The sequence below is a fragment of the Podarcis bocagei genome (genome assembly GCF_964188305.1).
Source record: "Podarcis bocagei genome assembly, chromosome: 13".
NCBI lineage: Eukaryota > Metazoa > Chordata > Lepidosauria > Squamata > Lacertidae > Podarcis > Podarcis bocagei.
Genome location: NC_138138.1, coordinates 44,541,408 through 44,566,570, shown reverse-complemented (window position 1 = coordinate 44,566,570; position 25,163 = coordinate 44,541,408). Strand labels below are relative to the sequence as shown.

At 42.8% G+C, this 25,163-nt stretch overlaps 2 protein-coding genes across 2 annotated transcripts; both read right to left on the bottom strand.

Annotated features, from left to right (window-relative positions):
- Positions 1-6: 6 nt before the first annotated feature.
- Positions 7-5,512, bottom strand: LOC308571621 (vomeronasal type-2 receptor 26-like). The gene is made up of 4 exons (XM_081167255.1): positions 4,658-5,512; positions 3,906-4,133; positions 1,982-2,108; positions 7-959 (listed from the first exon to the last, which is right to left on the bottom strand). Exons 1-4 carry the CDS (start codon positions 5,492-5,494, stop codon positions 58-60), a joined length of 2,094 nt encoding a protein of 697 aa, XP_081023381.1. The 5' UTR covers positions 5,495-5,512; the 3' UTR covers positions 7-57.
- Positions 5,513-13,600: 8,088 nt separating this feature from the next.
- LOC308571622 (vomeronasal type-2 receptor 26-like) lies at positions 13,601-17,811 on the bottom strand (the record flags this gene model as incomplete). Its single annotated transcript, XM_081167256.1, has 4 exons — positions 13,601-14,502; positions 15,201-15,327; positions 16,253-16,480; positions 16,975-17,811. The coding sequence occupies 4 exons, from the start codon at positions 17,809-17,811 to the stop codon at positions 13,601-13,603; spliced, it is 2,094 nt and encodes a 697-aa protein (XP_081023382.1).
- Positions 17,812-25,163: the final 7,352 nt, after the last annotated feature.

Sequence of the window (25,163 nt, the reverse complement as noted above, 5' to 3'; positions counted from 1 at the left end):
CTACTGTAAACACAGAGAAAAGCACAAAATACAGCAGATGACAGGTTTCTCATTTCTTTAATTTTTCTTCCTTATTAGCTGTTCCCTATTGTTCAGCTCAGGCCTCAGAATGATTATGTAACATTTGGGGAAGAAGATGCAAACCAGCAACCCACCACCGGAGGCTAAGATAGAGAAGATCTCCACAGCTACCATATCTTTTCCCTTGGTGCTCAGGTAGGAGGGAATAAAAGACAGCCAAACACTGCAGAAGACCAACATGCTGAAAGTGATAAACTTGGCTTCATTGAAACTGTCTGGTAACTTCCTGGCAAGGAAAGCCACAGCAAAACTTACAGTGGCCAGGCAGCTCATGTAGATGAGGACACAGTAAAACATGGCCACAGACCCTTCATTACATTCTAGTATAATTTCTTCTGTCATTGAGTGCATGTCCACATCTGGGTATGGGGGAGAGGTTGCCAGCCACACAGTGCATATGCCTGCTTGAACAATGGAGCAGGAAAGGAGAATGGAGTGGCCTAGTCCTTTGCCCACCCATTTCCTCATCCTGGATTCTGGTTTTGTAGCCATGAAGGCCAAAACCACCGTGAAGGTTTTTGCCAGGACACAAGAAACAGCGGTTGAGAAGATGATGCCAAAAGCTGTTTGTCGGAGGAGGCACGTCACCTTGTCAGGTCGGCCAATGAAGAGCAATGCACAAAGGAAGCAGAGCAGGAGAGAGATGAGGAGAGTGTAGGTGAGATTTCGGTTGTTTGCAATGACAATGGGTGTGTCATGGTGTTTCATAAATGTACCTAGTACCAGAGCTGTGACCAGGGAAAGGGAAAGAGAGAAGCAGGCTAAACTGATGCCCAAAGGTTCTTCATAAGACAAGAAGCTTATATCTTTGGGTAGACATGCATCACGGTTTCTGCTTGGATAGTATTTGTCTGGACATTTATGACAGTCATTCATATCTGGGGGGAAAGAAATATATTAGGTCTTACATTTCTATTTGGTGAAAGGTTTACTTTCTGTCTGAGAAGAAAAGAGCCCTGTTTAAATCAAAGGACATGTTTAGTACTGTTTTATGCTATGCAATGTAGTATTGGTGTAATCTAAGCTTTCTCTATGTCATGGATATGCCACTAAACCACATGAGACCTTGCGGGGGAAAGTACAGTGGTACCTCGGGTTACATACGCTTCAGGTTACATACACTTCAGGTTACAGACTCCGCTAACCCAGAAATAATACCTCGCGTTAAGAACTTTGCTTCAGGATGAGAACAGAAATTACGTGGCGGTGCAGTGGCAGTGGGAGGATCCATTAGCTAAAGTGGTGCTTCAGGTTAAGAACAGTTTCAGATTTAGATCGTATCTCCGGAATGAATTAAGTTTGTAACCAGAGGTACCACTGTAATCCAAAGTGTTTAATTCTTCACAGAAGGTTCAACTGGCCTCTGGGGACACCGAGGAGAGATGCAGGCAGGTTCCCCCGATGTGGCTTCCTCTTTGGGTGGTTTACCCTTACTGACTTCCTGCAAAGGGGGCAGGAGTCTCATATAGTCCTTTGCCAATGCCTAAGCCAATACCACTCACATTTCTGTAATCAATAAAGTTGTGGCCCAAAATTTTGCCCAATAACCTTAAACTAAGATTCTGTGTCAGTGTGAATCTTATTCTAACAAGGGGCTGGTTTGGGGGCCTTGCCAAAGAAGAAGAAGAAGAAGAAGAAGAAGAAGAAGAAGAAGAAGAAGAAGAAGAAGAAGAAGAAGAAGAAGTGCTTTGAACCACATACCATCCAACTACTCTGAATGCATGGTCATTCTCATTTGATTAGCATATTTAAACTATCTGAAAGGCAATGATCAGAAAGAGGCAGGATCACACACACACAGTAGATTATCTCTTTTGAAAAGTAAACTCAGCCGTCCTTACAACACCTTTCAGTTATTAGTGCTGAGTCTGGATCTATTTAATCTATTTATTTCTCCTACCATCCTGGTTTGAAATCTTCCCCTCTGCACATGGGATGCAATCGTAGCAGCAAGGTGGCTGTCCCTCCTTCACTTTCTTGCTGGATCCTGGAAGACATGTCTCAGTACAGAGAGATAGAGGCCGAGTCTATTCCGTAAATTAAAGAGCAGAAGGGTCAGTAAGAGAACAATGAGTTTGGAAATCTTCATGTTCCTGGGCCCCTATCTATGTTACTAAGCTGAGTCAGCATTTCAGCAAGATGTAAAATGGTTGGGTTTTTTTAGTACAGTGGTACCTTGGGTTACATACGCTTCAGGCAGTGGCGTAGCGTGGGGGGTGCCAGGGGTGCCAGCCGCACCGGGCGCAACTTCTGGGGGGGCGTGCTCGCTGCCTCCAGAGTCGCCGAAGTGCCTCGGGCGCAGGCTGTAGCTGGCAGCGGCTCTCAGCGCTCGCCGCGGTCCCCGCGCGTCAGGGCCACGGAGGGCGCGCCAGGCAGCCCCTCCTCACCGACGGGCAGCGTTCGCCTGCGGGGCTCTGCCAGTGCGCTGGGCTGGCCGTGTGGAGTCGCCGAGGAGCCGCCGCCTGCCATGCCGCCCTGGCTGCTTCAACCGCGTCCGACAGCCGGCTCAAGGCTCCTTCCGGCCGGGTCTCCCGACGGGGCGCTGCGGGCGGAGGCTCCGGCACCAAGCGCCACGCCGCCCAGGCTCGGGTCGCTGTCTGGACGCGCGCAGCCCGCCAAACGCGCCATCGGCGGCGCTCTAGTGCCTGCGCGCCAAGACCGCCCACCCGCCCCGATGGGGCCCCCCCACCCACGCCGGAGGCCGGCCGACGCACTGGCCCCAGAGCCGCCCCCTTCCCGCGCCAGAAAGAAGCCCCCTCCTCGCGCCAGAAAGAAGCCGCGTCGGGACTAGCCGGGCCGGGGAGGGAGACAGAGAAGGCTGCGCCGCGACGCCCAAAGGCGCGCGTCTTGGCGTATTAATGACCATGGTTAGGTGTTAGGGGGCGCAAATTACTTGCCTTGCCCCGGGTTAGGGGGCGCAAATTACTTGCCTTGCCCCGGGTGCTGATAACCCACGCTACGCCGCTGGCTTCAGGTTACATACGCTTCTGGTTAAAGACTCCGCTAACCCAGAAATAGTGCTTCAGGTTAAGTACTTTGCTTCAGGATGAGAACAGAAATCTTGCTCCAGTGGTGCGTCAGCAGCGGGAGGCCCCATTAGCTAAAGTGGTGCTTCAGGTTAAGAACAGTTTCAGGTTAAGAACGGACCTCTGGAACGAATTAAGTACTTAACCCGAGGTACCACTGTATTGGTAATGTTTGAAGTGATGTCATACTCCCTCTATTGTTCTGGGATGTGTAGGTGTTGTGATTGCATAGCAGTTCCCCACTTTTTAGCAAGAAAGGCAAAATCTTGGGGCTTATCCTCTTTTCCTCAGTTAAAAACCAGTATTTTATAATTGTTAAGAAATATTTATAAAATATTTATAAATATAATAAAATAAAATATTTGCCTTTATTCCATTAGTGACTTCTAGCAGTAAGCTTTTTGCTCATAATCTGGTACTTGGATGAAGAAGTGTTTGGATTGGATATCCCACTTTATCACTACCCTAAGGAGTCACAAAGCGGCTAACATTCTCCTTTCCCTTCCTCCCCCACAACAAACACTCTGTGAGGTGAGTGAGGCTGAGAGACTTCAGAGAAGTGTGACTAGCCCAAGGTCACCCAGCAGCTGCATGTGGAGGAGCAGGGACACAAACCCGGTTCACCAGATTACGAGTCTACCGCTCCTAACCACTAAACCACACTGGCTCTCTGTATGCATTGGTCATGTTCTACACAGGAACATGCAGTTTAAAGGACAGTGAGTAGATATGCAGGTGAATGATCATTGCTTAGGCAATACTGAATTTCTTTGGAATTATCTGATAATGTGGTCCAACCTGATTAAACCAACTGTGCCATGTTATGGCATCTTCATCAAGGATGAATGATTGGTCTCGAGAAGTTTGCGGATCTATCCTCCCAACGCTTACTCTGTGCAAACTTTGGTTGGAGAATATTATCCAATTGACAATATCTAAGCTAGATACCACCTCTCCATTCTGGTTGATGAAGACCACATCTCCGGCCGTATTGTTAAATGAGATGCTTCTCAGAAAGTGATGGAGCTAGATTGAAAACAGAAAAGGCAATTGTTTGGAAAAAATTTCAGTATAATGCAGGGTAGAGCATTATTTTTTTCTTCCTGTAGGAAAAACCTACAGCAATTGGTGGGGGTGAATCAGTCAAGTGTCAGGGGCTTCAGGTCCAAGCATGGAGAGACCACCAATTTTCTCTCTTCCACATCCCTTTCTCTCCCTCTCCCATTTTTACAGCTTTCTTTATCTCCCCCACCCCACACCTCTTTCCCTCTCTCCCTCTTCATCACAGGAGACACCACAGTGGTGTATGATCACGTGATCTGAGGGAGGATTTGGTGTATATGGGATACAGAGAATGCTAAACATCTCTCTTGACCTTTACCACTGCTTCTTATCTCTGAATGCAGTGTCATCTCAGTTATCTAAAAATTTCTCTCATAGAAGCGCTTTTTCATGTCTGAGATGAATGAGCAAGGTGACAACACTGTGGAAACCCATACCTTGTGGGGGAATAACAGGCCTCTTCCAGTTGAGGATGCTTAGCCGATTACCTGCCAAAGCTGTGGATTCGGATTCTTCCCTCTTCCTCCGTACGCCATTCCTCTGTGCCTGAGTCTGGATGTGAACATAGCATGTAAAGCATGGGCCATGGCATAGACAGCATTGTGGATGCTGTAACTGTGGCCTGTCATGCTCATTTCAAAAAATGATCCAGGAAGGCTCTCCAGCTTCTCTTCTCCGGTGCAAATATTCCCCTCCACCTTGTCTGAAGTCATATCTGGGAATACACATCCAAAGGCCTGTTGCCAGAAGTCCCTGATAAAACCGTCCCCATCTGTGCTGGAAGGGTTTCTGTGCACAACATACTGATGAAATCCTGGTGGGTTTCTGAAGTGAATCTCAAAAGCTATACCACCATTGAATATTCCTGCATCCCAGTTCCTTTGAATGACAAATGAAGTGAACTCAACCTGGGAAGTTGTTATCCATACTTTACCCTTTATATTGTATGTCATGTCATCATGTTCTGATAGGTATGGAAGCCATCTAAAAGTTGCCATGGAATAAGATTCTCCATGGGCAACTATTACATTAGCTGTGCTGCTAAAAATTTTATGGTTTATACTTGCCCCCTGTTGTAGCATGCCATCAATTTCAGAAATAAATCTTAAACTGGGGACTTTTTCCAGGAATGCAAAGCAGACACCACTCTTGGTAAACATTGGGGAAATGGTTTGCACAAATCTTTCTCCGTTGTCATTGTCCATTGCAATGAGTCCAATCCACGTCCACCTGAAATACAGAAGCAAAGAGAGAATTCCCTCATACTGAAGGGCTTCTGAGGCTGCCATCTGGTAGAAGGGAAGCCCTGGGCTTTTATCATTCATCACTGGAGCAGAGCCATAAATGAGCTAAAAAGTAAATGGAAGAAGAGAAGAGACAAAGTAGATTCCTTTCACAGTATTCATATATATTATTAGGTGAACCCTGTTAGTTAGTTTCAAGGTTTGTTTGCCTCTCTCTCAGTTTTACAAAAGACACAAATGCAGATGGGCTGAAAACTGGGATCATCTCCCTTTTCTCATTTTTAATCCTTTGATTTGATGAATGGAGAGGGAAATGTGTCTGTTTTATATTATTTTTATGAACCTTGTTTACACATTAATGACTGGAGCAGGGCATTGTGTCTACTTCACTTAAAAACAAACAAACTGTTTTTATGTCATTGCAAAATTTGGCATGGTCTTCTAAAATGGATAAAACTGGATGGGGGAACATACCATGCCCCAAATAGCAGATTACCCAGACAATTTCTGGCTTTGTCAGAATTGCAACTTGGGTTAGATGCGCATTTCTTCTCTGGAGCTTTGTCTTTCTTCTTCATGCTGCACATGCCCCATCACACAGCAAAACTGTGCTGATTCTTCTCAAACTTTATTTATGAACATTTATTTCACTTGTGAATCAGCTGCTATCTACTATTACTTTTCTCCTGCGTAACTGGATTCTATCTGCAATTTCCCATAACTTCCCTGTGTCTTTCATTATGGCGGGTGTGCTAAAAAGGAATAGTTATTGTACTGGCTCCTACTTGTAAGGTTTTTTTTTAGCTGTAACCCTTTCCCCCAGTTCCCCAGCTACATATTTGACATGCCCTCCTCACTAATTTTTCCATTGGCACCTAAAATCTTATTGCATTTATCCAGTAAGCTCTCCCTCAGAAACTCATTTCAGATACCCTCCTAACTAAGCAGAAAATGATGCATAATGATAAACTGTTGGTGAGAGAGAAGCCCACTCTCCCATCAGCAGCCTTTGGCATATACTGTAAGTGATCTAAATGTGTGTAAGACAGGGAAAGTTACATATTTTTTCAGGTATTGCAACCTTCCCCTTTATTCAGGTTTGTCTGTCTGTCTGTTTGTTTCCTTATATTACAATTATGTACCATCTTTCTTTTCCAAGGATCTCAAGGTTATTTACTTGGTTCTGCTCCCAATTTCATCTTCACCCAGAACTGATGCTGAGGAACCTGCCTCTTCCTCTATGCAATCTAATAGAGGTATTGTACATAGGTGTCCTACCTGTGGAATCTTATAGATATCCAAAACAGTGGCCACATAAAAAGAGATTTCAGAATCCAGTCCCCCAATGACCCCAGTCAGATTATTTTCAACATCACATATATAGTTTGGGACAAATTTCTTCACCATGGATAAAAGCAGCAGTGTGGCAAGATATGTGCTCCTTGCAGTGATATAGCTGTCATATAAGTGGAAGCCCAAGGTGATATTGGGTAAGATGTGAGGGTCTTCGTTGATCTCCTTGAATGCAAATGCCAAGGCCACGATGTGCTGGTAACCCTTAGGCACCACCCTAGAATGAGAGTTGCAAACTGTATCAGCAGGAACTTCAAGAGATGTGTCCCTTTACAGAATAGTTAATCACACTGAGTTCAGGGGGGTTAACTCTCAGTCTGCTCTACTGTTGAACAGCTCTTATGAATAGAAAGTTATTTTTGATGTTTAGTTCAAATCTCCTATCTTGTAACTTGAATACCCTGATTTGGAGCAAGAGAAAACAAGTGTGTTCCATCTTCCTGGTGACAGCCCTTGAGATATTTGAAAATGGCTATCATTCCTCCCCTCAGTCTCATCATAGCTAAACCCATCAAACTCCCTCAACCATTCCTCATAAGGCTTGGTTTCCAGACCATCTTTGTTGCCCTCCTCTGCACATGTTCCAGCTTGCGAATACGTATCCTTCTTAAATTGTGGTGGTCAGAACTGGATACAGGACTCCAGGTGACCAAGGCAGAATAGAGCAGTACTATTACTTCCTTTGATCAGGACACTATACTTCTGTTGATGTAGATCCCTTGAACCTTTCCACATGAACTACTGGCAAGCCAAGTTTTCCTCATCTTCGATTTGTGCATTCGTCTCTACTGAAATTCATGTTGTTACTTTTGTCCCAGTTTTCCAATATTTTAAGGTATATCTAGAGCAGGGGTTGCTAATGTGGGGCTCATGGGATGTCTTCCCTTACATGTCGGAGGTCTTTTTCTGACACTTACAAAGTCCCTGGTCTCTCTGGTCTCTCTCTGCAGTGACTTCCTTTTCGTGAGTCAGTGCTGGTCGTTCTATACTTCATAATAAGTACCTTTCAGTGCTGATACAAATTTTAGTCTAAGTTCAGAAAATGAAAGCATAAGAACCTTCAGTTTCAGAACAGGTTTTTAAGAATTCATTCTGACTAACACTCTAGTAGTTCAGATAAAGTCTATCAAAATTTGCTGTTCAAAAGGCCTCTCCCAGACACACAAACGTGCATACATTTCAATACATTTATATTCTTTTCTCTATCCAGAAATGCAATTTCTCCTGTATTCTCTTAATTTTTTTGCCCCAGCATAAGTCCCATTCATATCTAAAGTGGATTTCCCTAGGTAAAAGTGTAAAAGTTTGCAGTCTCAGTCATTATTCTGAGGCTGCAACTCTAGGTTTGATCATTACATGGATGTAATAAATGAGTGGCTTACACAAGCTGTTCAGGCTGCGCTGGTGGGGGTTCCTCAGTGAATGTTGCTGGAGAGGAGAAGAATCCACCATGTGAAACAATGCCACCAATGAGGAACTCTCCTGGCTGATGATACGTGTGAAGTGGATGGTTTGGCCCATGGAGGATGCATTTCGCTATGTGAGCTATGTGAGCCAGACATACATTGTAAGAAATCAGTTCCAGCAGCCAGAAAACTAAAACCACCATTCTCAGTACAAAGGCAACTGTCTGTTCTACATGGAACCCATGATTTCTCTGGCAATATTATAATTAGCTTCTCCAAAATAAAAATTGTCTCATTTGAACGGTAGTTAAGTTTCTTGAGACGATGCAATCTGGGAGTATGAATGATCAGACTTGTGGATCCCCAGACCCTATTTAAACTATTCTGGTTAATTTTAGTATCCTTTCCGTTACTTTTGCAAATGGCCCCTGAAAGTCCAGAGGGAATTTTGAGGAGCAGCAGATTCAATTATAGCCCTGTTAATAACCAAGCTGGAATATAGTTATTTATTCAATGCTTGCGAACCCCTGTGGAATTGCAGAAGAAAATGTGTTTGTCACATATTCAGAACTATTGTGTTTTATTCCCTTTCAGTGGATAATAAGGGGCCAGTGGTGTATTGGTGAAGTTAGAAGTTCATAATAGAAGACCTTGTAAACAATGGAGACTCCAACATGTAGTACGGTGTTGTCAGCATCTTGAAATTTGACTGACCTGGATCCACATCACCCATGTGGCAATGACCCCTCACCACTTTTCCAGGGGGGACAGTTGTGTTCCCTTACTCTCAGCCTCCTTCCCCAATGGCCTAGGCACACAAATTTGCTGGCCTTTGGAGGGGAATTCTCCTTGGCCGGTGGATCTCAAAAATGAGGGGTCTTTCCAACCCAAAAGGCACCATAAATGGGCCACTCACTGGGGCCTCTTGGAGGGCAGTGCCTTGCTGGCTGTGGCTATTGGCTGCTTTCTCGTCTGGCCTGGCAATGAGGCTTAAAAGGGTGTTTGCAGGAGGCTCTCGCAGCACGGCTGGGTGAAGAGCAACACCCTCCCACCCTCCCTTTTTACTTCCATTCACAATTCAGGTCAAATTATTATTGTGCTTATAAAATGTATTTTCCTTTTCAGGTCATGATCTAACAGAGGTTTTCTCCCAAAGCGTCATTCCGTTTAACCACTTTATTTTACTTCTGCCTGCTGACCTTACTATGGTTGCTTACGGGTGCCATATTCGGAGCTGGGAAGGAATTTGCCTATAGACAAATTGGCTGGCCTGGAGGTTTTGCCTTCCTAATAGCAAAACGTCAAAACTTTTGATGGTTAAGCCATTGGGTGGAATCCCAGTCTTCAAGTCTTGGGTGAAGTAGCGCCTCACTAAGTACCGAATGAGTGATGTATTCTGGGTACCCCATTAGCTCTACCTGCACACAAAATTACCTTGAGACCTGCCTGATTGGTCACCCCAGGTTGAGGGTGATGGAACTGTGTAAAGCCTTCATATTTGTGCCATTTTCTGCACCCATTACCCATATGACTTCACCAGGTACTGGTGCCTAAAGCTCTGTACAGCCTGGAACCTAGAAACCTGAAAGATTGTCTAATGTTGTTTTAAAGTGTTTTTAATAGGGTGAAGGATGGGTGATTAATAATTAAATATCCTGGCTGTAACAAACTGGCAACTGCAGGTTCAGGGAACCTGTAGCTGTTTAGACAAAAACTCTCCCTGGATATGGAGAGGCAATTGTTTTTGAATAAAGGGAATATGTTATTATAGCATAACACACACATCTATACTAAAAATGCAATACGTGCACAGCAATCAAAGTTTAATTTATATTTTTTGTGTTATTTCATGTATTAAAAAAGGAGATGATGTGTCCCCTTCCTCCACTCCCAACTGAGAACAGGAATTGAATCCCGATGGGTGCTGCTTGCATAGGAGCACCATGAAACCAGCTGGATCAAATTCTCCCCCAAACCAGCTGCTAAGCAGAAGTTTCTGCAGGGAACATGGTGGTGAAATAGACCCTGACAGTCTTTCCACCCACCACTCAAACCCTGAAAATTCCGGATCACTCTGCGTATCCCACCCCATAATGGGACGATCTGTGCCTGTCTTTCCTGAACTTGGCCCAAGCAAAGTCTAAAGTGTGCAATATAAAGAATGACTTCCTTCTCCTTCTTCTTCAAAGCATATATGGTTGGGTTTTGCAAGGGGGTGACACAGATACAGACGATAGAAATCACTTTATCGATAATGAACTGGGCTGATGGAGGCAGGTAAATAAACAAACAGGGCCCAAATACATGGTGACCACAATGAGGTGAGAGGTGCATGTGGAGGCAGCCTTGATGGTCCCGTCAGAGGGACCCTGGGAGCAGATTGTGTAGAGAATGAATCCATATGAGATGAGCAGGCCAATAAAAGAAACTAGTGACAAAATTCCACTGTTGGTGACCATCATGACTTCCAAGGGATTTGTGTCCATGCAAGCCAACTTGATGACCATGGAGAGGTCCCAGAAGAAGCTGTCCACTTGATTTTGCCCACAGAAAGGCACATTAATGATGAAACCCAATTGCACAGTGCCATGGAGGAGCCCACCAGCCTAAGAGGCAAGGAGAAGTGCCATGCAATGAGGCCGGCTCATGAAGCATAACGGAGGAGATGGGAAATGGCCACATAGCGGTCAATTGCCATGGCTACCAGCTCGAGCGTCTCACTGCCTACAAACACATGGAGAAAGAATATTTGTGCCATGCAGCTCCGGAAGGAGATGATCTGATGTTAGGCAAGGAAATCAAGTGGGATGGCAAAGGAGGATAGGCAGAGGTCCAGGAAAGCCAAGTGACCTAGCAAAACAACATGGGTGAATCTGAAAGACAGTGATCCTGGAAAATGGTTGAGAAAATGAGAGTGTTGCTGATAGAAGACTCCAAAATTAGCATGGTGTGGTCAGCATCTTGGAATTTGGCTGAGTGGACCTGGATTCACACCAGCCATGTGGTATGTGTGCAATGGCCAATCATGGCTGTTCTGGGGATTACAGTTGTGTCCCCTTCCTCTCAGCCTCCTTCCGCAATGGCCTGGGCACACACGTTTGCCCACACCCCATGGGCAAATGCCTCTGTAACTCTGGAGAGGACCCCACAGTTCATCCAGATGCAGCTGAGGGTGGATAAGATTCCCAAAGTTGCTGAGCCTGACTTTCCAGCTTTTTGGTGAATTTTAATTCTGCGTCCAAATGCATTCAGTGATGCTGATGTCTCTGGCTTCTTCTGCAAACTTCAGCATTTTATTTTTTAAATATGTATTCTGCTTCACTTTGGCTAGGGCAGGGGTTGGGGATGTGTGGCACTTCAGATGCTGATGGATTCCAAAACCCACCAACCCCAGTCAGTATGAAAAATGGTCAGCAATGATGAGGGCTGTAGTCTAGCAATATCTGGGGGGCTATAGGCTTCCCATCCCTGCAATAGGGGGATGGAAAGCAGATAGCAAGATAAGAAATAATATGTTTTACAGTGTTTTTATATCTGCTGTAAGCCACCCAAAGTGGCTGGGGAAACCCAGCCAGATGGGTGGGTTATAAATAATAAAATTATTACTATCATTATCATCATTATTTGCCCTACTTCTGTCCATTCCTGTCATCACTTGAATACCTGGACCTTTTGCAAGGGGGGCATAATCTTATAGACACTCATTAACAAACCTAGTTAGCTTGCTCTATAACAGTACAGATGTCCACTCAGAAATAAGTGTTTTAAGATTTAATGCACCTTGCTCCCAGAAAAGTGAGCACAAGCTGGCAATGTAGGCTCTGGTTTATGGTTGAAATTAAGAAAAAGCTGTGGCTTTGTGCCCTTAAGAGCTGTATAACAGGAGGTATAATTCAGTGGTTAAGCCTGAATTCCAGAAAGCTGAGGTTCGTTATGGGAATACACATACAACCCTAAGTCTCTCTGTCCTCTTTGATTCTACTTTCAATCTGATTAAGCTCTGGTTTACTTGTATTCTCCATTCATCATGGTTAGGTCTAATCAATTTTATCTGCACATCAAACATTTGCTGAAGGATGCCAAGAGTCAGTGGAGAGTCCAAAAATATACTTTCCACAAATACAATAAATATCTGTGTTAAGAATATAGTGTTCTGATCCATCACTTGTGTTGGTGAAAATAAAACGTTTCAGTTGTGGCTTTCTCTAATGCTTTTCCCAGTGAACTGTGCATGTTTCTTTGTTGCCATCTTTTCCAAGCACCAGGGCAGAAATCATTCACATTTTCTTATCTAGTTCTCTGAATTTCTCCAAGGAGACCTGATTCAGACAAAATCTTGGGGGGGGGAGAACCCAATTCAATGGGGGGTGAATTATTTCACAGTACATAGATAATGTATGGAACTCACTGCCATAGGAAGGAATGGTGGAGACACTGCATTTGCTTTTGGATATGGCTTGAAGGTTTAATCTCACTGTAAACAAGTGGTACAGTGACAATAAAGTATTTCTATTTCCCACAGGAATCTGGTTGGTCATTGTGAGTACAGGCTACCATACAAGATGGGCCATTGGACTGACTCAAGAGAATCATCTTACATTTCTACGATCTTGAGTATGGATAGGTTGATGATGAAATCTGACGGTGAGCAGTACAGAACAATAGACATAAATGAATACTCAAATATTCCATGGCTGCAATAGTACAGTTTCACATTATGCTGAAAGCTGTGAGAATTAAGGCTAGATACAGATTTCCTTACATTTATATTTTGACAAGAATTGCTCTGTTACCTTGTCAACACATGCTACAAGAGAATAATGTTTTTCCCAGTAGTGATATATGGAAGTGAGAGCTGGACCATAAAGAAGGCTTATTGCCAAAGAATTGATGCTTTTGAATTATGGTGCTGGAGGAGACTGTTGAGAGTCCCATGGACTGCAAGCAGATCAAACGTATCCATTCTTCAGGAAATCAGCCCTGTGTGCTCATTGGAAGGACATATTGTGAAGCTGAGGCTCCAATACTTTGGCCACCTCATGAGAAGAGAAGACTCCCTGGAAAAGACCCTGATGTTGGGAAAGATTGAGGGCACAACGAGAAGGGGACGACAGAGGACAAGATGGTTGGACGGTGTTCTCGAAGCTACAAACATGAGTCTGACCAAACTGCGGGAGGCAGTGGAAGACAGAAGTGCCTGGCGTGCTCTGGTCCATGGGGTCACGAAGAGTAGGACACGATTAAACAACAACAAATGTATGATTGTTTTCCTCAAAGCAAATAAGTCAATTTTACAAAGGAAATTTCAACTATGGGAATTTGGAGTCTAGAAAAAATTGTTAAGGGGAGCAGCTGAACTTATATTTCCAACTATTCTACTGTAAACACAGAGAAAAACACAAAATAGAGCAGATGACAGGTTTCTCATTTAATTTTTCTTCCTTATTAGCTGTTCCCTATTGTTGAGCTCAGGCCTCAGAATGACAATGTAACATTTGGGGAAGAAGATGCAACCCAGCAACCCACCACCAGAGGCTAAGATGGAGAAGATCTCCACAGCTACCATATCTTTTCCCTTGGTGCTCAGGTAGGAAGGAATAAAGGACAGCCAAACACTGCAGAAGACCAACATGCTGAAAGTGATAAACTTGGCTTCGTTGAAACTGTCTGGTAACTTCCTGGCGAGGAAAGCCACAGCAAAACTTACAGTGGCCAGGCAGCTCATGTAGATGAGGACACAATAAAACATGATCACAGACCCTTCATTACATTCTAGTATAATTTCTTCAGTCATTGAGTGCATGTCCACATCTGGGTATGGGGGAGAGGTTGCCAGCCACACAGTACATATCCCTGCTTGGACTATGGAGCAGAAAAGGAGAATGGAGTGGCCTAGTCCTTTCCCCACCCATTTCCTCATCCTGGATTCTGGTTTTGTAGCCATAAAGGCCAAAACCACTGTGAAGGTTTTTGCTAGGACACAAGAAACAGCGGTTGAGAAGATAATGCCAAAAGCTGTTTGTCGGAAGAGGCATGTCAGCTTCTCAGGTCGGCCAATGAAGAGCAATGCACAAAGGAAGCAGAGCAGGAGAGAGATGAGGAGAGTGTAGGTGAGGTTTCGGTTGTTTGCAATGACAATGGGTGTGTCGTGGTGTTTCATAAATGTACCTAGTACCAGAACTGTGATCAGGGAAAGGAAAAGGGAGAAGCAGGCTAAACTGATGCCCAAAGGTTCTTCATAAGATAAGAAGCTGATATCCTTGGGTAGGCATGCATCCCGGTTTCTGTTTGGATAGTCTTTGTCTGGGCATTTATAACAGTCATTCATATCTGGGGGGGGGGGGAAGAAATTAGCTCATATCATGTCAACTTTCTGAAATGTTTACCTTCTGTCTGAGAAGAAAAGAGCTCTCTTTAAATCAAAACACATATCTAGTACTGTCTGGTGCTCCGCAAAGTGCTATTACTGATTTTAATTGGTTCAGAGCTGTGTGGTGCCACAGCCAGAGCCACTAACATATAAATGTTAATTCACACTATCCTTGATGCAGCCTGTGTAAGTCAGAAGGAGTAACAAGGCCCCCTCTAGATATGATTTGAACCACATACCATCCAATTACTCTCAATGCATAGTCATTGTCATTTGATTGGCATATTTAAACTACAGTGGTACCTCAGGTTAAGTATTTAATTCGTTCCTGAGGTCCGTTCTTAACCTGAAACTGTTCTTAATCTGAAGCACCACTTTAGCTAATGGGGCCTCCTGCTGCTGCCGCGCTGCCAGAGCCCAATTTCTGTTCTTATCCTGAAGCAAAGTTCTTAACCTGAAGCACTATTTCTGGGTTAGCGGAGTGTGTAACCTGAAGCGTATGTAACCTGAGGTACCACTGAAAGGCAATGATCACAAAGAGGCAGGATAATGCATACAGTAGATTTTCTATTTTGAAACGTAAAATCAGCTGTCCTTACAACACCTTTCAATTATCACTGCTGAGTCTGGATCTATTTAATCTATTTATTTCTCTTACCATCCTGGTTTGCAATCTTCCCCTCTGCACATGGGATGCAATCGTAGCAGCAAGGTGGCTGTCCCTCCTTTACTTTCTTGCTGGATCCTGGAAGACATCTCTCAGTACAGACAGAAAGAGGCTGAGTCTATACCATAAATGAAAAAGCAGAAGGTAACTCTTTTTTAAACTTTAAGAAGATAACTCTTTTTTAAAGACTAATGTATCCATTCCTAATGCTCAGTCACTTGCTCTTTACATCTTTCTTCTCAGCTCTCTCCTTCACTCTCTCAATCTTCACCACTTCTCCTGCTTCCTCCTCTTCCACTTATGAACTTAGAAGACTAGCGGTCTCCTGCACCTGCTGCTGTCGGTTCCCATTTTCTCACTCTGGTATTATTATACCTCCCTTTCCCAACCAGCTCATTCCTCCACCTTTTAGCAAGAAAGGTGAAATCTTGGGGGTTATCTATTAATGCATCCTCTTTAACTCAGTTTGAAATCAGTATTTTGTAAATGTAAAGATATCCTAATTCTTATGTTTATATTAATATAGATTTCTATTTTTACTTAAAATTCACATTGCAGTCTTCCAGAGGAAAGGAAAACCCATTAGATACTCCAACTAACCACTTATGTGCACTCTCTGATGTAAGATTGCTTCAAGGTCAAACAGATCATCCACTTCATAGTTTCCTGGTCTTTCACCACGTATACCCTCTTGTGCAGGCAAAATAAATGCAGAGGCCCTGATTGGCTGAAAAAAACCCCCTGCACTCCTATCTCCAGGCCTTTTCATAGAAAAACTGGTATTTGACTTAGATCAAAGCACCCATATTCACACGAAGGCTCTCTGTGTTCTGTTTTGTATCATCCTTAACAAAATATTTTCCTTTACTCCTGTAGTGGCTTCTAGCAGCAAGCTTTTGGCTCTTAATCTAGTACTTGGATGCATTCGTCATGTTCTACATAGTAACTTGCAGTTGAAAAGACAGTGAGTAGACATGCAGGTGAATGATCATTGCTTATGCAAAATTGAATCTCTTTAGAATTATCTAACAATTCGGCCCTACCTCATTAAACCAACTGTGCCATGTGATGGCATCTTCATCAAGGATGAATGATTGGCCTGGAGGAGCCTGTGGATCTATCCTCCCAACTCTCACTCTGTGCAAACTTTGGTTGGAGAATATAATCCAGTTGACAATATCCAAGCTAGATGCTGCCTCTCCATTCTGGTTGATGAAGACCACATCTCCTGCTGTATTGTTAAATGAGATACTTCTCAGAAAGTGATGGAGCTAGATTGAATACAGAAGAGGCAATTGTTTGGAAAAGACTGCAGTTCTAATCCAAGACTGAGGTATCTTTTTTCCTGTGGGCAGGACCTAGAGCAAGAGGTGAGTCAGAGTCTGGTCCAAGGATGGAGAGACCACCAATTTTCTCTCTTCCACATCCCTCTCTCTCCCTCTCCCCTTATTTACAACCTTTCTTTATCTCCCCTGCCCCACACCAATTTCCCTCTGTCAACTCTTCATCTCAGGAGACACAACAGTGGTATGTGACCACCTGCTCTGAGGGAGGATTTGGTGTATATGGGATAGAGAGAATGCTGATCATCTCTCTCGGCCATGACTACTGCTTGTTATCTGTGAATACAGTGGCATCTCAGTGACCTCCCAACTTCTGTCATATAAAACCTTGTTTTCTCTGAGAGCAATGAGCAACATTTGGAAACCCATACTTTATCAGAGAATAACAGGTCTCTTCCAGTTGAGGATGTCCAGCCTATTACCTGCCAAACCTGGTGATTCTGATTCTTCCCTCTCCCTCTGTACGCCATTCCTCTGTGTCTGAGTCTGGATGCGAACATGGCATGTAAAGCATGGGCCATGGCGTAGACAGCACTGTGGATACTGTAACTGTGGCCTGTCATGCTCATTTCAAAAAATGATCCAGGAAGGTTCTCCAGCTTCTCTTCTCCGGTGCAGATATTCCCCTCCACCTTGTCTGAAGTCATATCTGGGAATACACATTCAAAGGCCTGTTGCCAGAAGTCCCTGATAAAACCGTCCCCATCTGTGGTGGAAGGGTTTCTGTGCACAACATACTGATTAAATCCTGGTGGGTTTCTGAAGTGAATTTCAAAGGATATAGCACCATTGAATACTCTTGAATCCCAGCTCCTTTGAAAGACAAATGAAGCAAACTCAATCTGGGCAGTTGTTATCCATACTTTGCTTTTTATATTGTTTATCATGTCATCCTGTTCAGATAGGTATGGAAGCCATCTAAAAGTTGCCATGGAATAAGATTCTCCATTTGCCACCATAACATTAGCTTTGCTGCTAAGAATTTTATGGTTTATAATTGCTCCCTGTTGTAGCATGCCATTAATTTCAGAAATAAAACTAAAATCAGGGATTCTTTCTAGGAATGCAAAACACACACCACTCTTGGTAAACATTGGGAAAATGGTTTGCACAAATCTTTCTCCGTTGTCATTGTCCATTGCAATGACTCCAATCCACATCCACCTGAAATACAGAAGCAAAGAGAGAATTCCCTCATACTGAAGGGCTTCTGAGGCTGCCATCTGGTAGAAGGGAAGACCTGGGCTTTTATCATTCATCACCGGAGCAGAGCCATAAATGAGCTAAAAAGTAAATGGAAGAATAGAAGAAACAAAGTAGATTCCTTTCACAGTATTCATATACATTATGAGCTGAACCCTGTTAGTCAAATATGCCCTTTGCCAGCATTTCATGGTTCGTTTGCCTCTCTCTCAGTTTTACAAAAGACACACATGCAGATGGGCTGAAACCTGGGATCCTCTCCCTTTTCTCATTTTTAAACCTTTCACTTTTATGACTGGAGAAGGGCATTGTGTCTATTTTACTTTTAAAAAACCAAACATTTTTTGAGTCGTTGCAAAATTTGCCAAGGTCTTGTATAATGGATAAAACTGAATGGGGAACATACCATGCCCCAAGCAGAAGATTACCCAGACATTATCTGACTTTGTCAAAATCGCAAGTTGGATCAGATACATATTTCTTCTCTGGAGCTTCTTTCTTCTTCATGATGCACATAACCCACCCCACAGCAAAACTGTGCTGATTCTTCTCAGACTTTATTTATGAACATTTATTTCACTTGTAACTCAGCTGCTTTCTATTATTACTGTTCTTCTGCAGAACTGGATTGTATCTTCAATTTTACATAACTTCTTTGTGTTTGGTGCAATAAAGAAGAAGAATTATGGTACTGGAACCTACCTGTCAGTTGTTTTAGCTATAAGCAATTTCCCCCCTCTTCCCCAGCAGCTTTTTTGAGATGCCCTGATCACTAATTTTACTATTGGCACCAACCTGTCAGCTTTTATCCTGTAAGCAATTTCCCCTATACCCCAGTTACTCAATTCAAATAACCTCCGCACTAAGCAGAAAGTACTGCATAACCAAAAAGCAGCTGGTGAGGGAGAAGCCCACTTTCCCATCACTGGCCTTTGGGATAACAGTGTTTTAGATGTGTGTGTAATACGGGGGAGGGGGAGTGACATATCTTTTCTGGTACAACAGCAGCAAGAATACTAATCGCTAAGTATTGGAAGACACAAGATCTACCCACTCTGGAAGAATGGCAGATGAAGGTGATTGACTACATGGAACTGGCTGAGATGACTGGCAGAATCCGTGACCAACGTAAAGAGATGGTGGAAGAAGAATGGAAAAAATTTAAGAGCTATCTTAAGGACTACTACAAACTCAACGAATGTTAAAATGTTGTGGTTGCTAGAAGTAACAGGGTACAGGGATACAAGGTTAGATAATAAAGGAGGACTAAGATGACAGAGATTAGAAAGTAACAACTGGGAGTCGGTGAAAGAAGACTGGAAGAAATTTAAAGGCTATTTAAAGAAATATTGTAAAATGAATGAATGTTAGAAAGATGTTGGATAGAAACTAAGAGGTTTCCAGCTGTAATGCTTTAGGAGACATGAAAAAAGGATTATAAATGGGTAAAAGTTTAATGGTAAGGATTTGCTGAACTAACAAATTGAACTGGAATACAAAGAAGGGAAGTATGAGGAGGTCGGAGGAAATAAGGGTATGGAAGTTATGTTATTGAAAATTAATGTGTGTTTTTAATTGTTTATTATTTTGTATGTTTATTTTTTCTTATATCTAAAAAATTCTCAATAAATATCTTATGGAAAAAAAGACATATCTTTTCTGGTATTGCACATTTCCCCTTACTGATGTTTGTTTGTTTATATTATAATTATGTACAATCATTATCTCAAGGTTCTGTACATGGTTCTCCTTGTAATTTCATCCAGAACTGATGATACACCCTGAACTGATGCTCAGGAACTTGCCTCTTCCTCTATGCAAGCTAATAGAGGTATTGTACATGGGTGCCTTACCTGTGGAATCTTAAAGATATCCAAAACAGTGGCCACATAAATGGAAATTTCAGAATCCAGACCCCCAATGACCCCAGTCAGATTATTCTCAACATCACTTATATAGTTAGGGACAAATTTTTTCACCATGGATAAAAGTTGCAGTGTCGCAAGATATGTGCTCCTTGCATTGTTATAGCTGTCATATAAGTGGAAGCCCAAGGTGATATTGGGTAAGATGTGAGGGTCTTCGTTGACCTCCTTGACTGCAAATGCCAAGGCCACGATGTGCTGGTAAATCTTAGGCACCACCCTAGAATGAGAGTTGCAAACAGTATCAGCAGGAACTTCAGCTATCATTCAGCTATCATTCCTCCCCTCATTCACATCATAGCTAAACATACCAAACTCCCTTATCTGTTCCTCATAAGACTTGACTTGGTTTCTAGACCATCTTTGTTGCCATCCTCTGCACATGTTCCAGTTTGCCAATATCCTTCTTAAATTGTAGTGATCAGAACTGGACACAGGACTCCAGGTGACCAAGGCAGAATAGAGAGGTACTATTACTTCCTTTCATCAGGACACTATACCTCTGTTGATGCAGATCCCTTGAACCTTTCCACATGTACTACTGGCAAGCCAAGTGTTCCTCATCTTAGATTTGTGCATTTCTCCCTATTGGAATTCTTGTGTCATTTTTGTCCCAGTTTTTCAATATTTTAAGGTGTATCTAGAGCAGGAGTTGCTAATGTGGGGCCCATGGGACGACTTCCCTTACATGTCTGAGGTATTTTTCTGACACTTACAAAGTCTCTGGTCTCTCTAGTCTCTCCCTGCAGTGACTTCATTTTCATGAGTCAGTGATGGTCGTTGGAATTCACTAAATTCTATACTTCATAATAAGTACCTTTCAGTGCTGAAACAAACCTTAGTCTACGTTCAGAAAATGAAAGCATAAGGATATTCAGCGTCAGAACAGGTTTTTCAAAAATGCGTTCTTACTAACACTCTAGTTCAGATAAGGTCTATAAAAGTTAGCTGATCAAATGGTTCTCCCAGACACATAAACATTCATACATTTCAATACACTTATATTTATTTTTCCTATTGAGAAATGGGAGCTTCTTCAGTATTCTCTTAATTCACAAGACATTCTTATGAATTTTTACATCAGCCTCTGTACCACTGATTTGCAAAGTTGTTATTCCTAGGTAAATGTGCAGAAGTTTGCAGCCTTAGTCATTATTTTGAGGCTGCAACTCTACGTTTGATCATTCCACGGATGTAATAAATGAGTGGCTTAGTTCTTACACAAGCTCTTCAGGCAGCGCTGGTGGGGGTTCCTCAGTGAATGTTGCTGCAGACGAGATGAAGCCACCATGGAAAACAATGCCACCAATGATAAAATCTCCTGGCTGATGATACGTGTGAAGTGGATCGTGTGGACCTTGGAGCCTACATTTTGCTACGTGAGCCTGACATACATTATAAGAAATCAGTTCCAGCAGCAAGAACACTAAAACAAACATTCTCACTAAAAAACCAACTGTTTGTTCTACACAGAACCCATGATTTCTCAAGCAATATTATAATTAGCTTCTCCAGTTTAAAATTGTATCATTTGAATGGTAGTAACGCCTCCTGAGATGATGCAATCTGTAAGTATGTAAGAACAGACTTGTGGATCCCAGACCCTATTTAAATCATTCTGGTTAATTTGGGTGTCTTTTATGTTACTTTTGCAAGTGGCCACTGATAGTCCACAGGGTTTTCTGAGAAGCAGCAGATTTAATTATAGCCCTGTTAATAACCAAGCTGGAATATAGTTATTTATTCAATGCTTGTGAACCCCTGTGGAATTGCAGAAGAAAATGTGTTTGTGACACATTCAGAACTGTTGTGTTTAATTCCCTTTCAATAGATAATAAAGGACCAGTGGTGTATTGGTGATTTTTGAAGTTTGAAGTTAATATTAGAAGACCTTGTAAAAAATGGAGACTTCAAAATGTATTATGGTGTTTTCAGCATCTTGGAATTTGGTTGAGTGGACCTGGATCCACATCAACCATGTGGCATGAGAACAATGGCTGCTCACCACTTTCCCACGGGGTGACAGTTTCGTAACCTCACTCTCAGCCTCCTTCCCCGATGGCCTAGGCACACACATATGCTGGCCTTTGGAGAGGAATTATTCTTTGCCGTTGGATCTCAAAGGGGAGGGGTCTTTCCAACCCAAAAGGCACCATAAATGGGCCACTCACTGGTGCCTCCTGGAGGGCAGTGCCTTGCTGGCTGTAGCCATTGGCTGCTGTCTCGTCTGGCCTGGCAGTGAGGCTTAAAAGGACGGTTGCAGGAGGCTCTCGCAGCAAGGCTGTTTGAAGAGTGACACCCTCCCACCCTCCCTTTTTATTTCCATTCACAATTCAGGTCAATTAATTATCGTGCTTGTAAAATGTATTTTCCTTTTCAGGTCATTATCTAAAATAGCTTTTCTCCCTAAGCGTCATTTCGTTTAACCACTTTATTTTTCTTCTACTTGCTGACCTTACTATGGTTGCTTACGGTTGCCATATTCAGAGCTGGAAAGGAATTTGCCTGTAGACAAATTGGCCGTAGGTTTTGCCTTCATTGTAGCAAAACTTCGAAACTTTTGGTGGTTAAGCCATTGGGTGTAACCCCAGTCTTCAAGCGTTGGTTGAAGTAGCGTCTCACCAAGTACCGAATGAGCGATGTATTCTGGGTACCCCATTAGCTCTACCCGCACCCAAAATTACCTTATACAATCAGGAGAGGGGAAAACCTCTCCTTATTTACTTCTCCTATATACTTTTTCCACCATGTGTAAATGCATTGAAACAGTGAATTAAATAACTGACCATTCTGAGACAGGCAAAATCAGCTGCTAGAGGTGGCTACGTCATGCTGTCTAATGGTGGGGAGGGCCCTGAGTGGAAACCTGCCCAGAAAGCCTTGTTGAAAGGCTTCTGATTGCAGCCTTTACCTCCTTCTTCTTCAAAGCATAAATGGCTGGGTTTTGCAAGGGGGTGACACAGATATGGAAGACAGAAAACACTTTATCGATCATGAACTGGGCTGATGGAGGCAGGTAATTAAACAAACAGAGCCTAAAGACATGGCGACCACAATGAGGTGAGAGGTGCATGTGGAGGCAGCCTTGGTGGTCCCTTCAGAGGGGCCCTGGGAGCAGATGGTTTAGAGAATGAATCCGTACGAGATGAGCAGGCCAATAAAAGAAACTAGTGACAAAATTCCACTGTTGGTGACCATCATGACCTCCAAGGGATTTGTGTCAATGCAAGCCAACTTGATGACTCTGGAGAGGTTGAGTTGGTGCCCCATGCCCTCCTGTATGACTCCTTTTATAGTGGCTTATGTAAACCCTCTCCTAATTCTGTCAGCCTATGTCAGCTGGTACCGTAGGGAGAAAGAGGATTCTTGAAATCTCTCAGACCCCACAGTTCATCCACACCCAGGTGAGGGGGTCAAGATTCACAAAGTTGCTGAGTCTGACTTTCCTGCTTTTTGGTGAATTTTAATTGTGTCAAAATACATTCACTGATGCTGATGTCTCTGGCTTCATCTGCAAACTTATGCATTTTATTTTTTAAATATATATTCTGCTTCACTTTGGCTAGGACAGGGGTTGGGGATGGGGATGTGTGGCACTCCAGATGTTGATGGATTCCAAAGCCCACCAACCTCAGTCAGTATGGAAAATGGTCAGCAATGATGAGGGTTGGAGTCTAGCAATATCTGGAGTCTAGCAATATCTGCTCTAGGGGGATTGAAAGCATATAACAAGAAAGGAAAAAATATGTTTTACTGTGTTTCTATATCTGCTGCAAGCTGTCCATAGTGGCTGGGGAAACGCAGCCATATGGGTGGGCTATAAATAACAAAATTATTACTATCATTAACATTATTATTAGTTCTACTTCCTTCCATTCCTGTCTCCACTTGAATACCTGGACCTTCTGCAAGGGGGACATAATCTTACAGACACTCATTAACAAGCATAGTTAGCTTTCTGTATAACAGTACAGATGTCTACTCAAAAATAAGTGTTTTAAGATTTAATGGGCCTTACTCCCAGATAAGTGAGTACAAGCTGGCAACGCAGGCTCTGGTTTATGGTAGAAACTAAGAGAAAGCAGTGGCTTTGTGCCCTTAAGAGCTGTATAACAGGAAGTATAATTTAAAGGTTAAGCCTGGATTCTAGAAAGCTGAAGTCCGTTATGGGAATACACATACAACCTTAAGTCTCTCTGTCCTCTTTGATTCCACTTTCAATCTGATTAAGCTCTGGTTTACTTGTATTCTCAATTCATCATGGTTAGGTCTAATCAATTTTATCTACTCATCAAACATTTGCTGAAGGATGCCAACAGTCAGTGGAAAGTCCAACAATATACTTGCCACAAATATAATACATATTTCTATTAAGAATATAGCGTTCTGATCCATCACTTGTGTTGTGGCTTTGTCGTATGCTTTGCCCAGTGAACTGTGCATGGTTCTTTGCTGCCATCTTTTCCAAGCACCAGGCAGAAATCATTCATACTTTCTTTTCTAGTTCTATGAATTTCACCAAGGAGACATGATTCAGACAAAATCTTGGGGGGAGGGAACCCAATTCAATGGGGGGTATATTATTTCACAGTACATTGATAATCTATAGAACTCACTGCCATAGGAAACAATTTTGGAGACAGTGCATTTGCTTTTGGATATGGCTTGAAGGTTTAATCTCACTGTAAACAAATGGTACAGTGACAATAAAGTATTTCTATTTCCCAAAGGAATCTGATTGGTCAGTGTGAGTACAGGCTGCCGTACAAGATGGGCCATTGACCTGACTCAAGAGGATCATCTTACATTTCTACGATCTTGAGTATGGATAGGTTGATGATGAAATCTGACGGTGAGCAGTAGAGAACAATAGACCATAAATGAATACTCAAATATTCCAGAGCTGCCATAGTACAGTTTCACATTATGCTGAAAGCTTTGAGAATTAAGGCTAGATACAGATTTCCTTACATGTATATTTTGACAAGAATCGCTCTGAGTCTTCTTGTCAACACATGTTGCAACAGAATAATGTATGTGTATGTGTTTTAGAGCCAGTGTGGTGTAGTGGTTAAGAGCGGTAGTCACGTAATCTGGGAAACCGGGTTCGTGTCTCCGCTCCTCCACATGCAGCTGCTGGGTGACCTTGGGCCAGTCACACTTCTGTAAGTCTCTCAGCCCCACTCACCTCACAGAGTGTTTGTTGTGGGGAAGGAAGGGAAAGGAGAATGTTAGCCGCTTTGAGACTCCTGAAGGGGAGTGAAAGGTGGGATATCAAATCCAAACTCTTCTTCTTCTTCTAAATGTATGATTGTTTTCCTCAAAGCAAATGAGTCAATTTTACAAAGGAAATTTCAACTACGGGAATTTGGAAAAATTAGAAAAAATTATAAAAGGGAGCAGGTGAACTTATATTTCCAACTATTCTACTGTAAACACAGAGAAAAACACAAAATACAGCAGGTGACAGGTTTCTCATTTCT